The 17,540-nt window shown below is 38.9% G+C and overlaps 1 protein-coding gene across 3 annotated transcripts in view; it reads right to left on the reverse strand.

Moving 5' to 3' along the window:
- The window catches only part of SCFD1 (sec1 family domain containing 1), a 112,696-nt gene that overhangs the window by 1,473 nt on the left and 93,683 nt on the right, over positions 1-17,540 (reverse strand). For all 3 annotated transcript variants that reach the window (XM_037037418.1, XM_037037419.1, XM_037037420.1), the window contains 3 exons: positions 17,363-17,396; positions 16,459-16,524; positions 4,377-4,445 (listed from right to left, as the gene is read on the reverse strand). In XM_037037418.1, the coding sequence (XP_036893313.1) occupies positions 4,377-4,445; positions 16,459-16,524; positions 17,363-17,396 (169 nt within the window). The remainder of the gene's footprint in view (positions 1-4,376; positions 4,446-16,458; positions 16,525-17,362; positions 17,397-17,540) is intronic.

Genomic DNA, 17,540 nt, shown 5'->3' on the forward strand with positions numbered 1-17,540 from the left:
GAGCTCTTTGCTCAGTGAGTATAGCCACCAATATCCCAATCACCAGTGTTTTGAACTCTGCATCTGCTAGGTTGGCTGTTTTGTTTAGTTCTTTTTTGGGGGGGCGGGGGGGTTGTTCTGTTCTTTCATTTAGGCAATATTTCTTTGCCTCCTCAATTTAGCAGCCTCCATGTTAATTTCTGTGTATTAGGTAGAGCTTCTTTTACTTTACTCCCTTAGTAGTGTGGCCTATTGTAGAAAAGACACCTGTAAATGGTGTGGGGCAGAGCCTCAGGTAATCACCAGGACAGGGAAACCCACTTCATTGCTTTGGGGCTGTGTGTGTTAGGGGTGGTGTCGAGAGAGGACTATCCTGCTGCCTGGCTTCTGGAGGCCTGCCCAACACTCATCCTGCTTCCAGTCACCTCACCCACCTCCTGTACATACATGATTGGTGCCCTTTCAGCTGCTGCCATGGGGTTTGCATATGTTCTAAGCTGGTGCAGGCCCTTTAAGTGGTGAAAATATGGCAGTTTCTTCTGCTCAACCGTCACTGGTTTTTACAGCCAGAGGTAATGGTGGTTTATCTTCCCAGTGCTGGAACCCTGGGCTGTGCAGTGTGAGATCACTCACTCTCAAGGTATCCCTCCCAATGTTATCCACCACATGGGAGTGTGGGGCTGCCCGTTCTGTTGCCACATCTCCGTACCTCACTGCGTCCTCTCTGCCTGACTCTGCATCTCAGCCCCTCCTACCCGTCTGGACGAACGTGGCTTCTTTAAATCCTTGGTTGTCAGACTTCCATACAGCTTGTTCTCGTGGTTCAGTGTGGATTTTTTTTGAGAGATCTGGTTGTAATGCCTTCTATTGGATGAGGAGGTGTAGCATGTCTGCCTATAGCTCCATCTTGACCAAAGTTCCAGGATGCTCTGCCTAGTCATCTCCATTAGGAGTGGACCTGTCCTTATCTCCCTCCCATTGCTTCTGGATCTCTGCAGATATTTTTAAACTAAATAGCAATAAACAATGTCATGGCCAAAAATGTGGAAAATATCTATAATTACAAATTCAACTAATGAAAAACAAAAACCCTGAGAAGAAAAAAATAATATTAACTCAATATTAAAATGTAAAGAAAAGAATGTTATTTGGGACTTCACTGCTGACATCACTTCTCCATACATTTTAATTGATTTTATATTTCTAAGAGGTAATTAAAAAAACAAGGCTTTCAATTTGGAAAGGCCGAGTTATCTCTTATTGGATGAATTCTCTCAGAGATAGCACTTATAAACTTTAAACAAAACCAACTACCTGAAGGCAATGGAGAACAACTGAAGGCAGGTCTGGAAGAGAGTCTCGACTCGGAAGGGAGGGAGCAGCACTGGCCGGGTTCCCCGCTCCTGTGACCCTCAGCCTGGAGACAGGCCACAGTTACTGCTACCCTGGCAGCTAAAATTCTGATAGGAAAACTGCAGTCTTTCTGGCCTGAAGGACCAGAGGAGTTTGGGGACAACTGAAGCCACTGGATCGGGAGGGGGAGTCCTGGAAGGAGGAGGGCCAGAGTAAGGGATCCCTAAACTCTGTGTAGATTGTTCCTAAACATACGGTAAAGCCCTGAACCACCTGCTACTGCACGAGACTAAGAAGTAAGATTTGAACTGCTGCCCAATAAAGTTTGAAATTTGAGTATAACCAAGTTAACTGCCTGCTAAAATGACAAATCAACAACACTCTCTAAAGAAATAGAACTCAGTCTCCAGTTCACAACATTAAGGATACAAGTTAAAATTATTCAATATATGAAAAAAACAGAAAAGTATGACTGATTCTCTAGGGGAAAAACAATGGAAACTGACAGTGAGATGATCCACATGCTGTAATTAATACTTTTAAAAAATCCTCACATAAGGATATGTTTATTTTTCAAAAGTTGATTTATAGAGAGAGGAAGGGGGAGAGGGAGCGGAAAAGCTGACTGGTTGCCTCCTGTACATGCCTCGGCCAGGGAATGAACCTTCTGATAGAAGGCACGTACCCTGACCTGGAATCGAATGTGCAACCTTTTGGCGTAGAGGATGACACTCTAACCCACTCAGTCCCCCGGCAAGGGCAACAGATAATGTTTTAAAAGTAGCTATAACTATCCTCAAAGAAACTACAGAAAATATGCTAACAATGAAAAGACAAGAACTCATAGCAGAAAAATACAAACTATATTCAAAAAATTCTACAACTGGTAAAATTCTCAAACTGGTAAGTACAACATTATTCAAACAGTAAACACTTAGTAAATCTGAGGACAGGCCAGCTTAAACTGGACACTCTAATGAACAGAATCCTCAGGGATCTGTGAGACAATATGAAAGTTGAACATAAATGTATATGGAGTCCCACAAGCAGAGGAGAGAGAAAACTGGGCATACAAACATTAGAAGATACAACAGCTGAAAATCTCCTACATGTGGTGAATGTATAAATGTATAGATTTAAAAAATTCAGTGATCCTGAAACAAGATACACAAAAAGTCACAAAAGATACATCAGAATTAAATTGCTGAAAACCAAAGATAGTGAAAAAAAAATCTTAAAAGCACCCAGAGAAAAACTGTATCAGTCTGAATAACTGCTGACTTCCTATCAGAAAGCAGAAGATTATGGAATAATCTTTGAAGTGTTGAAAATCTATCAATTCCAAATTCTATATCCAGCAAAAATATCATTTAAGAGTAAAGGTGCAATAAGGACATTTTCATATAAAAGAGAATTCAGTGCTAGCATACCTCATACTACACCAACATTTATGGAATACTGCTAAAGCAGTGTTTGGCAAGAGTTTTAATTTTACTGCTTTTTAAAAGCTTATTGTGGAAAAGAAAAACTAAAGTTGCTGACTTCATATTTGAACTTCAGAAGCTAGGGAAGAGAACAAACTAAATCCAAAGTAATCAAAACGAAGTAAAGGATTGAAACCAATGACTAGAAAACAAAGAGAAAAAGTAGCACAACATCTGGATCGTTGGAAAAGATTAATGAAATTGAGAATCCTCTAGTTAACCTAACCAAGCAAAAAGGTCCTGTTTACATGATGTTCTAGAATAGGCAAAACTAATCCGTAGTAGGAAAACACAGAGACATTGTGGGTGGGCAGGGACTGACTGGGAATGGCTACAAAGGCACCTTGTGGTGTGATGGTTCTGTGTCTTGGTAGGGGTTTGGGTTACTCAGGTGGACATATCTGACAAAACTCAGGATGTATACTTAAGATTTGTGTACTTTACTACTGTAAATTTAAATTCCAAAGACTTAAAAAAACCCTAAACAATGAACTCCAGGTAACAGTATTTATACAGATACTTAAGGGGGAAGTGTACCGATATTTACAATTTACTTAAAATTAATAAAGTTGGAATGATGAATAGAATGAAGGATAGATGGGTAGGGACCTTATAAAGAAAGTACAGTACAATGTTAATTGGCATTGTACATGTGCTCACTGCAAATTCTCCCCATCTTTTCCATACATTTGAAGTTCTCACACTGGGCCACAGGGGTGAGAAACTAATGTTAGAAAATGATACTAGGGCCTTGGCTGGTGTGGCTCAGCTGGTTGGAACACTGTCCCACAAACCAAAAGGTCACCAGTTCAATTCCCAGTCAAGGTACATGCCTAGGTTGTGGGTTCGGTCCCTAGTTGGGGGCATATGAGAGGCAACTATCGATGTTTGTCTCTCTCACCCATGTTTCTGTCTCTCCCTTCCCTTCTCTAAAAATCAATAAACATGTTCTTGGGCGAGGAAATAAATAGATGGGAAGAAAATGATACTAGGAACTGATGCTAAAAATAAGTACAGGGAGCAGTCACTATTTTTGTAGCAGTCAAGGCAAAGTGGACATTACTGATCAGTCTACTGAGTTCAAGCTTAAAAGAACTAAAGTTAATATAATGACTGAGAGCACTGGGGGGAAAATACTAAAACAATGTGTAGACCCTGCACACCTCAGTACTGCTATCATTAACGTGCAAGGTGAATGAAATTCCATTGTATCACCTGAGCTCATTTGGTATTAACAGTCCAAGAAAGTTACTTGATTTTTTAGCCCACTTTATGGTATGCTTGGCAAAGACAGAAATGTGGATAGTAGGTAAGGGAATGCTGAATTAATTTTTTCCTGAGTACACTATTCAAATTTTAAATTTTCTGAATTTACCTTTTTACAGATTTGGGATCCTGGAAATAATGTTACTCATGAGTTTTCTTTACAGTTGGTCAACATTCTTATAGCTCTACAGTTTTAGCTGGTTTAGATGAATATAATACTCTTGTTCTCTTCTGTAAAATACCAACAATAACTTAGGGTAGGTTAACAGAAATTAACTGAAAAGGTATGCTTACCTGTTTTAGGAACTGTGCAGCATTAAAAAGTTCACTGCAGCCATATAAAACGTGTTTACCTTGCTTCCCCTATAAAAACCAGGGACAGAAAACAGATACAGGTAAGCAACAAGTATTCCCAAGAAGAGGGACTAAAACCACACTTTTTGGTATTCTTAAAGGCTTTTTGGGGGTGGTGCTGGTGGTGGATTTTACCCTAATACTGCATGGAATAATGTGTTGAAGTGGCACAGTCAGTATTTTTTTAAAATACGCATTATGGGCTCCTACTGGTGCCTTTTCTACTGGAAATACAAGGAATATGATAACCACTACATTTTATACTTATCTATAAAACTTCAGGTCAACATTCTGGTAATACAGGATCTGCACTATTTGGAGGAAATAGTCTAGACATTTGTTAGTCTTAGACATGTGGAAAGTAGGAGATGGTCCAAGCAGCATGGACTGTCATTTTGGTCTCGCTTGTGCAGTAGAGTATTCATCACATGATAATATCCCCAACCTGTCTTGTAACAGTGAATTTCATTCCTAATTCTGACAGAATGTGGGAACCCAATTACAGCACTCAAAACTCTTCTACTAAGAATTTTGGTTAAGTCCTTAATGCTAAAATTCTTATGTATATTGTGAATTGAAGTAAGAAATCTTACTAAGATTTCTTTTGTAAAGTAAAAAATTTATTCCATAATACAGCAAACATAACTCATGAATGAACAAAACAATTATGCCTTTTTAATTCAAGAGAAGGGCAATTCTCTGTGATGTGTAAGTTGAATAAACATTGTTGGATGAGTCAAGGTCCTAGAACCAGCCATCTCTGAGAACAAATAAGGCAACAGTCACATTTCACTCAGGTTTTTCAAAATGAGATGGTGTGTGCAGCAATTACACAGGGTCATAAATTGGGATTCTTGAGGCTACACAGGATATATTTACATAAGACATTAATAAATGCAGAGGCCATAGCATCTAAGAATAAAGAAAACACAGGGAAACAGAGGGGCCCATGCATAACTTCTAGGCACAACCCCCAGGATACTGTCTCAGTGGCACAGGACACATTTCATTTTTAAATGGAGACACCTTGGCTCAGGGAAGCTCCACTGTTGCCCAAAGAGGGGTCTTTTATCCTCTTTGGCCATATAGCGAAGTCATGACGAGGCTCAATAGCAGAAACAGGAAATCATGACAGAAACCAGGTACAAGCCATCAATCTCCACATTATCTATGGAACAATGCTGACAAGCTAGTGCAAGGCAAGTTGCCCTCTGGTCTGTCTTGGGTACTAGCAAATTTCATTCAGGATTGACCAAATTTCTTTATCCATTTACTCACTGACAGGTATTTAAATTGTTTCCATATCTTGACTGCAGTAAATAATGCTGTAACGAACACAGGGCTATATATCTCTTTTTAAATTAGTGTTTTAGCTTTCTTCAGAGACTGTATTTTTCAGAGTATAAGATGCATGGTTTCCACCACATGTTTTGCTTCAAAAATTTTCCCCCTATTATTCTCCTCTACAACCTAGGGGTCTGCACCATAAGACACACCTAGGTTTTAGAGGAGGAAAAGAGAGAAAAAAAAGGAAGCAAAAAACATGTGTCATATAGTCCAAAAAATATGGTAAATACTCTGAAGTGGAATTACTGGTTTACATGGTAGGTATCCTAAAAATTTGTTTAGAAATTCCACAGTTTTTCATAGGGGCTGTACCAATTTACACACTCCCACCAAAGGTGTACAAACATTCCCTCCTCTTGCTAACACTTGCTATTTTCTTGTCTTTTTGATGACAGCCATTCTAACAGGTATGAGGTGATATTGTGGGTTTGATTTGCATTTCCCTGATGATTAGTGATGTTGAGTGTCTCTTCATGCACCTGTAAGGCCACCTGTATGTCTTCTTTGGAAAAATGTCTATCCTGATCCTCTGTACACCTTCTAATTGGATTTTTAAAAAAAATTTGAGTTCTTAATATATTTAGATCTAAGCGCCATATCATATACATAATTTGCAAATATTTTCTCCCACTTATTTGTGATGGTTTCCTTTTCTCTGTAAAAGCTTTTTAGTATGATAGTCCTACTTATTTAATTTTGCTTTTTGCTTATGGTGTCATATTTAAAAAAAATCACCACCAAGATTTATGTCAAGGAACTGACCGCCCACGTTTTCTTCTCGCAGTTTTACAGTTTGAGGTCTTATGTTCAACTCTTTAATCTATTTTGAGTTAAAATTTGTGTGTGGTCTAAGACAGTGATCCGGTTTCATTCTTTTGCATGTGGCTCTCCACTTTTCCTAAACACCACTTATTGAAGAGACTGTCCTTTCTCCACTGTATTTTCTTGGCCCCTTTGCTGCAAATTAATTGCCCACGTAGGTGTGGCTTTATTTCTGGGCTCTTTATTCTGTCCCATGGATCTGTTTAACTGTTTATGCGAATATTATACTGTTTTAATTAGTAAAGCCTTGTAATATAGTTTAAAACCAGGGAGCACAGTACCTCCAGCTTTGTTCTTTCTTAAGACTGCTTTGGCACTTTTTTGGGGGTGGTATTTCTGGATGATTCTATTACTTTGGAATTTAGAAGTAGCATTGAATCTCAAGATTCCTTTGGAAAGTATGGACATTTTAACAATATTGATTGTTTCAATCATGAGCACAAAATATCTTTCCTTTTATTTGGGTCTTCTTATAGTTTTTAATATAAGGTCTCTCACCTCCTTGGTTAAATTTATTCCCAGGTATTTTCTTTTAGCTGCAATTGTACGTGAGATTTATTTATCTTTCTGACAGTTCATTATTAGTATATAAAAATGCAAGAGACTTCTTGTGGACTGATTTTGTATGCTGCAACTTTACTGAATTAGGGTTTTCTATATATAGTTAACCCTCCAACAACACATTTGAACTGCACAGGTCCAGTTATATGCATTTTTTTAAATATATACTTGTAATGTTTTTTATAATGTGTGTGATGAGTTGAATGTATTTACTGATATACACAATTTTATGGAAGGGACATGAGCATCGATGGATTCTGGTATTCATGGTAGGGGGTCCTGGAACCAATCCACCATGGATAACAAGGGTAGTTAAGAATTACATGTAGAATTTTGAATGTGTGGGCTCCCCTAACTCCCATGTTGTACAAGGGTCATCAGCAAACAGTGAAAGCTTTATTTTTTCCTTTCTAATTAGGATGCCTTTTATTTATTTATTTTTTTGTCTAACTGCTCTGGCTAGCACTTCCAAGTACTATGTTGATTAAAGGGGTGGGAGTGTGCATCTCTGTAGTATGCATCTCATTAGTATGCTCAAATGTTTTTTAAAAATCAATCTAATTAATTTTATCAAACACAAATAGCAGTTACATTAAGAGTCAGATCAGGACTTCTGGCCAAGATGGAGGTGTAGGTGGAAACACTGTGCCTCCTTGCACAACCAACTAAAGTTTTAGTAACACAAACACAACCAAAACACAGAAAATTGAACTATATAGAAGTCCGACAACGAACCATTCAGCCACACCTGTATGAGAGGCGGAGCCAAGCAGCTGGCAGAGTGGGGTTGTGCAGGAAAACTCGGCCAGACCGACCCAGGTGGCTGTTGGCGGATCCCAGGCATGGGGTTGCAACAGGCAGACCCAATGAGGACCCAAGGCGGCTGGCTGAGCACGATTACACATTCACGCACAGATAAACCAGGTGAAGTAGCGAGCAGTGAGACAGACCATGCAGGCCCTGGTGGGAAGCAGCAAAGGGGACAACCACTGCCCCTCTGACCCCGCCCCCACATACAGCATCACAACCCAGCAACTGAGTTACCCGACCCAACCTGGTGAACACCTAGGGCTCTGCCCCTCATACATAACAGGCATGAACAGACCAAAAAACTATGGCTCAAGGAGAACTCAAAGTCCCAGAGCCAGTAACTCCAAGCGACCAAGAGATAGCCAACCTATCAGATGCACAGTTCAAAACACTGGTAATCAGGATTCTCACAGAACTGGTTGATTTTAGTCACAAATTAGAGGAACAAATGAAGGCTAAACTAAATGAAATGAAGGGAAATGCACAAGAAACCAATAGTGATGGAAAGGAAACTGGGACTCCAATCAAGGGAGTGGACCAGAAGGAAGAAAGAAACAACCAAACAGAAAAGAAGGAAGAAATGAGAATTCAAAAAAATGAGGAGAGGCTTAGGAACCTTCAGGGCATCTTTAAACGTTCCAAATTATAGGGGTACCAGAAGGGGAAGAGGAAGAGAAACAAGTGGAAAACTTATTTGAACAAATAATAAAGGAGAACTTCCCCAATCTGGAAAAGGAAATAGAATTCCAGGAAATGCAGGAAGCTCAGAGAGTCCCAAAGAAGTTGGACCCAAGAAGGAACACTACCAAGGCACATCATAATTACATTAGCCAAGATTAAAATGGAGATAATCCTAGAAGCAGCAAGAGATAAGAGGACAGTCACCTACAAAGGAGTACCCATCAGACTGTCAGCTGATTTCTCAAAAGAGACCCTACAGGCAAGAAGGGGCTGGAAAGAAGTATTCCAAGTCATGAAATCCAAAGACCTACATCCAAAATTGCTTTATCCAGCAAAGTTTTCATTTAGAATGGAAGGACAGATAAAGTGCTTCTCAGATAAGATCAAATTCAAGGAGTTCATCATCACCAAGCCCTTATTATATGAAATGTTAAAGGGACTTATCTAAGAAAAAGAAGATAAAAAACATGTATAGTAAAATGAAAGCAAACTCACAAATACTAACAACCACACCTAAAACAAAAACAGAAACAAATTAAGCAAATAACTAGAACAAGAACAGAGCCACAGAAATGGAGATCACATGGAAGTTAGCAACAGGGGAGTGGGGGGAGGGGGGGGAAGGTACAGAGAATAAGTAGCATAGATGGTAGGTAGAAAATAGACAGGAGGAGGGTAAGAATAGTATGGGAAATGTAGAAACTAAAGAACTTGTGACACATGGACATGAACTAAAGGGGGGGGAATGGTGTGGGAGGGGTGTGCGGGGTGGAGGGGAATGAAGGGAGGAAATAGGACAACTGTAATAGCATAATCAATAAAATATATTTTTAAAAAGAGTTAAATCAGGATTTCCGGCCAAGATGGAGGCATAGGTAGATACACTTTGCCTCATACAACCAAAAGAAGGACAACACATTTAAAAACAAAAAACCAGAGCCACCTAAAAATCGAACTGTATGGAAGTCTAACAACCAAGGAGCTGCAGTTAAAGAAGCCACATTCATCTAGACTAGTAGGAAGGGCGGAGAAAATGCATGGCAAGGCAGCAGCTGGAGGACTGGGTGGGCGAGGCTGGTGGACTGGGCGGTCCCACATTTGCATGCGGAAAAACTGGGGAGCAAGACAGTTTGCGCAACCCAGGGTTCCAGCACAGGCGAACAAAGCCTCAAAACCTCTAGCTGTAAACCTGTGGGAATTGTGGCAGTGGGAGAAACTCCCAGTCTCACAGGAGAGTTTGCTGGAGAGACCCATAGGGTCCTAGAATGTACACAAACCACCCACTCAGGAATCAGCATCAGAAGGGCCCAAGTTGGTTGTAGAAAGTGGGGGAAGTGGCTGAAAGCAAGTTGTGAACTGAGCAAGCAGCACTGTTCCCTCTCATACCCTTCCCCCACATACAGCACCACAAAGCAGAAATGTGGGTTGCCCCACCCTGGTGAATATACCTAAGGTTCTGCCCCTTACTACATAACAGGTGTGCTGAGACAAAAAATATGGCCCAAATAAAAGAACAGATCAAAGCTCCAAAAACAGAAGTAAGCATGGAAAAAAAATAGCCAACCTGTAGATCCACAGTTCCAAACAGCAGTAATCAGGACGCTCACAGAACTGGTTGAGTATAGTTGCAAAATAGAGAAAAAGTGAAGGCTATGCAGCAAAATAAATAAAAATATACAGAGAACCAACAGTGAAGGGAAGGAAACTGGGGCTCAAATGATTCAGAGCAGGAGGAGTAAGTAAACATTCAACCAGAACAGAATGAAGAAACAAGAATTCAAAAAAATGAGGAGAGATTTAGGAACCTCCAGGAAAACTTTAAATGTTCCAACATCTGAATCATAGGAATGCCAGAAGGAGAAAAGGAAGGGCAGGAAATTGAAAACTTACTTGAACAAATAATAATGTAGAGCTTCCCCGATTTGGCAAAGGAAATAAACTTCCAGGAAGCCCAGAGAGTCCCACAGAAGTCAGACCCAAAGAAGCACACACAAAGGTACATCATAATTACATTACCCAAGACTAAACATAGGAGAGAATCTTAAAAGCAGCAAGAGAAAAGAAGACAGTTACCTACAAAGGAGTTACTATAAGACTATCAGGCCCTGGCTGGTGTAGCTCAGTGGATTGAGCGTGGGCCTGCGAACCAGACGATCGCGGTTCGATTCCCAGTCAGGGCACATGCCTGGGTTGCAGGCCAATTCCCGGCAGGGGCCAGTTCCCAGCAGGGGATGCATGAGAAGCAACCATACATTGATGTTTCTCTTCCTCTCTCCTTCCCTTCCCCTCTAAAGATAAAAAAAAAAAGACTATCAGCTGATTTCTCAAAAGAAGCGTTATAGGTAAGAAGGGGCTGGAACGAAGTATTGCAAGCCATGAAAGGCAAGGACCTATTCCCAAGATTGCTCTATCCAGCAAAGCTTTCATTTAGAATGGAAGGGCTGATAAAGTGCTTTTCAGATAAGGTCAAGTTCAAGGAGTTCATCTTCACCAAGCCCTTATTATATAAAATATTAAAGGAACTTATCTAAGAAAAAGAAGATCAAACTGTGAACAGTAAAATGAAAACAAACTTACCACTATCAACAACTGAACCTAAAAACAAAACTAAGCAAAACAACTAGAACAGGAACAGAATCATAGAAATGAAGATCACATGGAGGATTAGCAGCAGGGAGCAGGAGGGGAGATAATGGGGGAAAAGGTACAGGGAATAAGAAGTAAAAGTGGTAGGTACAAATAGACGGGGAGGTTAAGAACACTATAGGAAATGGAGAAGCTAAAAAACATATGTACAACTCATGGACATGAACTAAGGTGGGGGACTAAGGTAGGGTGTTGCAGGGCAGAGGGGAAAAAGGGGAGAAAATGAGACAACTGTAATAGCATAATGAGTAAAATATATTAAAAGTTAGATTACATTCTAAATCACTAAATGAATCAATTAGAATTACTGTAGTATTTTCTTTGCCTTTCCAGCAAAAATGGCACTTGCCCATTGTGTTGTGAATTGGTAAATCAAGGGCCATACTAGATGATTCTTGATTAAAAGTCTCTTGTGGGTGCATGTGTTTCAAACAACAGGTTGTGCTGACAAGGGTTTCTGAAGTGATAAGGGAGGCTGTCATACACTTAGTAGCCCAGTTCCTCTGGAATGGAGCTGATAGGGAAAAATATTAGGATTGTTCACAACAAAGGAGACAGACTCAAAGGAATTAAAAAAGAAGAACTTCCAGGACAATTAAACTGGCTGGCTTAGTAGCTACTAAAAATTTAATGGCTCTGTGAAAAACCTAAGGCTAACATAATACTTAATGGTGAAAGACTGAATAATTTGACCCTATGATCAGGAAAAAGATAAGGAGGCCTGCTTTCAGCTTTTCTATTGAACATCTATCCTAGCCGGGCGGATTAGGCAAGAAAAAGAAGGAAAAACATTCTAGATAGGGTAGAGAAGAAGTTAAATCACTCTATTCACAACTAACATGATCTCCTACTTGTTACCCACTTAAAAAAACCATTAAAACTAATACATAAGTTTAACAGGGTTGCAGGATATAAGATGAATGCACAAAAATTAAATGGATTTCTATACACTTGCAATGAACAAACCAAAAATGAAATTAAAAAGCAATTCCATTCCCAATAGCATAAATAAATAGCTTATACTCTGAAAACAAGAAAAACAAGCTACAAAACAAAAATTGTTGAAAGAAATTAAAGAATATCTAAATATATTAAAAAACATCCCATGTCATGGATTATTAGACTTAACACTGTTTAATGAAAGTATTCCCAAAACTGAGCTACAGATTCAATGAAATCCCTCAGAATCCCAAACGACACTGACAAACTGATTCTAAAATTCATCTGGAATTGCGAAGGACCCAGGAATCCAAAATAATCTTGAAAAAGAAGGATAAGGAGGAGGACTCTCATGTTCTGAAATCAAAACTTACTACAAAATAATGATGATGAACACAACATACCACTGGCTCAAGGACAGACCTATGTTTCAACAGAATTGAGAGCCCAGAAATAAATCCATGTGTGTACAGTCAACTGATTTTCAATATGGCTGCCCACACAGTTCAGTTGAGAAAAACTAGTCTTTTCAATAAATGGGAACATTCATCCTGGGACAAACTGGATGGCCATGAACCTTACTTCACATTACACACAAAAATTAATTCAAATGGATCAACAAAGACCTAAATGTAAGAGCAAAACCTGCAAAATCAGAAGAAATATAGGGGTAAATCTTCCTAACTGGGGTCTTGGCAAAGGATTCGTAATATGGTACCAAAAGCACGAGCAACAAAGGAATAATAAATTAGACTTCACAAAAAATTAAAAAAAAAAACACCACCAAATACCGGTACTATAAAGGACACCGTGACCGTGTAGAAAGTCAAAAAGCAACCCACAGAATGGGAGAAGTTATTTGCAAATCATATATCTGATAAGGGACATATATCTACCGTAGATAAAGAACTATTACAACTCAATAATAAAAAGGCAAAAATTACCCAATTAAAAAATGAGCAAAGGATCTGAATAGACATTTCTCCAAATAAGATATATAAATGTCCAATAAGCACACAAAATGTTTGACATCATAAGTCATTAGGGAAATGCAAATCAAAACCACAAATAAGATGCCATTTCATATCCGCCAGGCCAGCCAGGATAAAAAAGATATCAAGTGTTGGTGATGACACTGAGAAATCAGAACCCTTATATACAGCTGGTAGGAATGTAAAATGACATAGTTACTTTGGAAAATAGTCCAGTAGTTCCTCAATAGGTTAAACAAAGTTATAATTACTCAGCAACTCCACTCCTAGGAATATATACCTAAGAAAAATGAAAACATCCACACAGAATTATACTGGCCTACGGTCTATGGTTTGAGGTGGACAGGTTTACATACTTGGTGACTGAACTGAATACGCTCAACACCGTTAGAGGCCATCACAAAGACCACTTTAATTTGGACTCACTTTTTACATATCACTTGATAAAGAAACTGATTTTGCTCCAGATGCAGTTCAACAGTGTGCTTAAGGAGCATCCTATATAACAGATGGACTTATGAACCCTACCAAACACAAAGTAGTGGACTGACTGAAAATTGAACAGGCAAGTGAAACACCTACTTGCTAAATTGGGCATATCTCTAATATGAAACAGAAAGAATGGCTTGCATGATGGAATGTGTGTTAACAACATAATAGGCACTTAAATTAAATGAGGGAAATCAACACTGGATAGAGTAATGAGATACTGCAGGGAAAATAAGGGAGAGAGGAAGTGGGGTATTAACACAGGAAATAGCAAAAATTTCTTCTGCCTTTCCAAAAATATTTCTCTTGCTTTGCCTGATCCTGTGGTACAGGGACAGATTGTATTTATAAGTTCTAAGGGCAGGATCAATTGCAAACATGATACCAAGACAATGCCTCTGAATCTGTCTGTGGAATGCAGGTGTGGGCTGTTTCTTCTTTTCACCTGTCTTAGCTGGGATTAGTAATTTCTGCATCCTTCCTACTCAGTGCACAAGGCGGTCCTTAATGCTCACACTTTCTTCATTTGACTGGGAATGGCAAAGGGAAAGCACCGGTCAGTCTCATAGTGCTGCCAGCCCCACAGACCAGTTGTCTGGCTGAATCTAACGACGGTCTTCTAAACGAGGGGCCAAGTTGTGGGCAAAAATGAATGATGAGTGAAAAGAAGTCGTGACTCTCAGAAAGGAAGCCAGTAAGTTAATACTAAAAGGGAAAGCTAACAGTATGTTGGTACCTTGTAAGAGGCTGAGTAGGAGAATCATACTCTCAGCTACATCTACAGATGCCCTTAGGGCCTGAAGAAACTGTCTCCTTTATCTGAAGCTGAAGGTCCAAGACAGGTGCCTGGAGGGTTAAGGAAGATTTACTCTACAGTTATTCATGTGATATATCTTAATGGTACTAAAAACGTGTATGAGATAAAGAGAATAATTTTAATGTTTCTTTTTCTTATCCAGGTTCTCATTTTATAGGTTTCACATAATCTAAGGAGGGGTGTCAAACTCATTTTCACCGGGGCATATCAGCCTTGTGGTTAACTTAAAAGGGCTGAATGTAATTTTAGGACTGTATAAATGTAACTACTCCTTAACTAGGGGCAAGGAGCTGGGTGCGCTGCCAGGTAGAAACAAGGTGCCGGGCCAGATAAAACAAGGCGGAGGGCCAGATTCTGCATGCAGGCCTTGTGTTTGCCACCTTCGTTCTAAAGGATCCCTATGGAGAGGGAAAATTAGGATACTGTTGGGCTCAAATGCATGCAAAAGATGTTGCTCCAAATCAGAGTTGAAGACCGTTGTGTACAATTTCTACAAAGCTAAGAGGTGATTTGTTAGAAAGGTACCTGGATATAGCAACATTAAATATCTGCTGTATGCCTGACTAATCATAGTTTGCACTGGAATGCTTGGTAAACTGCACTGTTTCCTCAAAGTTATGCTGGTACTTCAGTCACTACACGACACAAATCATTAGTATTTTGGTATAAATCCTTTTTGTTTTTTCTGTTCTGTCCGTGTCAAGAATAAAGATGCAGGAAGAAGAATGCTGACAAGTGTCATTAAGAAAGCTGAATCAAGAATAGGGGTGTGTGGACTGTACAGGCACAGGATCAACTGCAGCAGGTCTGTGGCAACTCTGTATTTATTAGCCTTGGGAACACTTGGAACCAGTCATGTGGTTGGTGCTTGGTCAAACCTGAATCAAATGGACCAGTGATTAATACGGTGCTGTGCAAGGGGCATGGATAGACCAGGAGACAACCTGCACCAGACTGTCAGCACTATTTATAGAAATTGTACACTTTCACCTGGTTTCCGCTTTTGAACCTGGTCATGCAGCTGATTCTGGCTTTATGGCCAGAAAGGCTATAGAAGACCCTTCCTTGTACAAGATGATGCTCCCCTGAGCCAAGGTATCGTACATTGATCTTGGCGGTTTACATTCTAAAGATGAAGTATGTCCTGTACAAGTGAAATAGGATCCCAGCAGTTTGAAGCTTTGTGGCATCTGCCCACATATTATTTTTCTTTTCTCCTGCTGTACTAAAATCTCTATCTTTATTAATATCTTACATGGGATGTAAGGAGTGATCATTAATTAATGTTAAGTGAATAAATGAAGATTATAAAATATTCTAACAATTACTAATTCCATTGGCCCCACATTTTAAATGGCATTTTTGTTCTTCAAGTCATACCCTTTCCCTCATGTCCCTCTCCTTGGGTGTCACTCCGGGAGGCTGTCTGCTGTGAACACTACTCCACTGCAAATTTGCTACCTATAAAGCTCTTGTTTGCTGAAAAAGCAGGCATTTTACATTTGTTAGAAGTATGTTACTGATTTAAGTCAACAGGATGGGAGAAAAGTGCTTATGATTCAGTAAATGTGTTTGATAAATCATCTCACCCAGGGAGACTTTTGGAAGAGGGATGTAACTGAGGTTGCCAAACATTTCAAGTCACATTAAGATAGATGACTGCAAAGCACATTACATCAAAAAGACATGGAAGGCGTTATATTCCACATCATGTACAATTTTAGGCCAGAATGAATGTGCTAAGAATAAAAAACAATGAATATATGGGCATTTTCCCCTATATGCAGGATTTTTAAACTACCTCTAGAAAAGGGCTTATGTAAGAATCACAGAAAGTCCCCTAGAGAAAGCTAGTTTTCTAAAGACAGAATAACTATGAAACATCAAGTGATAGAAGAATAAAAAGTCCAACATTTACCTTTATGTAGTCAACAAGATTTTGATATTCAATGTAGTTGCCTCCTCCCACCACAAAAACAATTGCCTAAAAATGCGAACAAAAACAAAATAGGTTAAAAGAAACTGTTAAAGCTGTATTTTAATTTTCAAACATGGTTTTTAGGCTGATGCGTAATCCACAACTTAGGTATTAAAAAAAAAACCTGGCAAAGGTCATATACATATGCCTGGTGTTACTTCAACTATAAATTTATAAATTTCTAACATCTATTGAGAAGTAAATGAGAAAGAGATTTTTCAGAAGAAAGCTGGAGGAAAATAAACCTCATTCTTCACCTAAGTAAGGGCAAATAAATCCATGAGCTTTCTCCAAAGGCATTTTTTGAATATGAGGTTATTTATTGTAGGTAGAAAAAAACCAGAACATTTAACATTTGTATAATTTTTAATATACAGGGTGGGGAAAAGGTAGATTTATAGTTGTTCATATGGAAAATAATACAATAATTAATAAGTAATACCTACAGTTAGAATAAAGTATATTCTTTATTGTATTTACTTTTATTAAGGAACTTCTTTGTATTTCAAATAAAAACACAGTCATAATATTGTCACAGAAGTTTGGAATCCAATAAATTCCAAACATAGAGACTTTGTTAAAGACTTCTTTTTCAGAAAATTACTTAATTTTGTGTCAGTTGTTTTAAGCTTGAATGATTGTCAGTATAAGCAACTTTGCAAATCCGAAAAGCAAAGCTGCTAAGAATTCTTTTCAAAAGAATCGTGGGCACACAGAGTTGGAATCATCAGGACTGCCCTAGAGTCACCAGAAGAAAGCCACATTTAGGACAAGGATCTTTTTGACGGCTCAGTCGCATTTTCAACTTCCCTTTTCAGGGGGAGATTATTTTTATGGAACTTACCTCTTGGAATGGGTTTTTGTTCCTTGGAACTGAGCTGTAACAAAGAAAAACCATACTGAAAATTTCACCAAAGGCTTTTCTGATAGATAAAAATAAGCCTGGGAAAAATACACACATGCACACAATTAAGAATTTACAAGTCTTCCTCCTTCATCTTCTTGGACGGTGAGTCCTTTAG

Source organism: Sturnira hondurensis, unplaced genomic scaffold (assembly GCF_014824575.4).
Source record: "Sturnira hondurensis isolate 20B ecotype Veracruz unplaced genomic scaffold, ASM1482457v3 Scaffold0023357, whole genome shotgun sequence".
NCBI classification, from domain to species: domain Eukaryota; kingdom Metazoa; phylum Chordata; class Mammalia; order Chiroptera; family Phyllostomidae; genus Sturnira; species Sturnira hondurensis.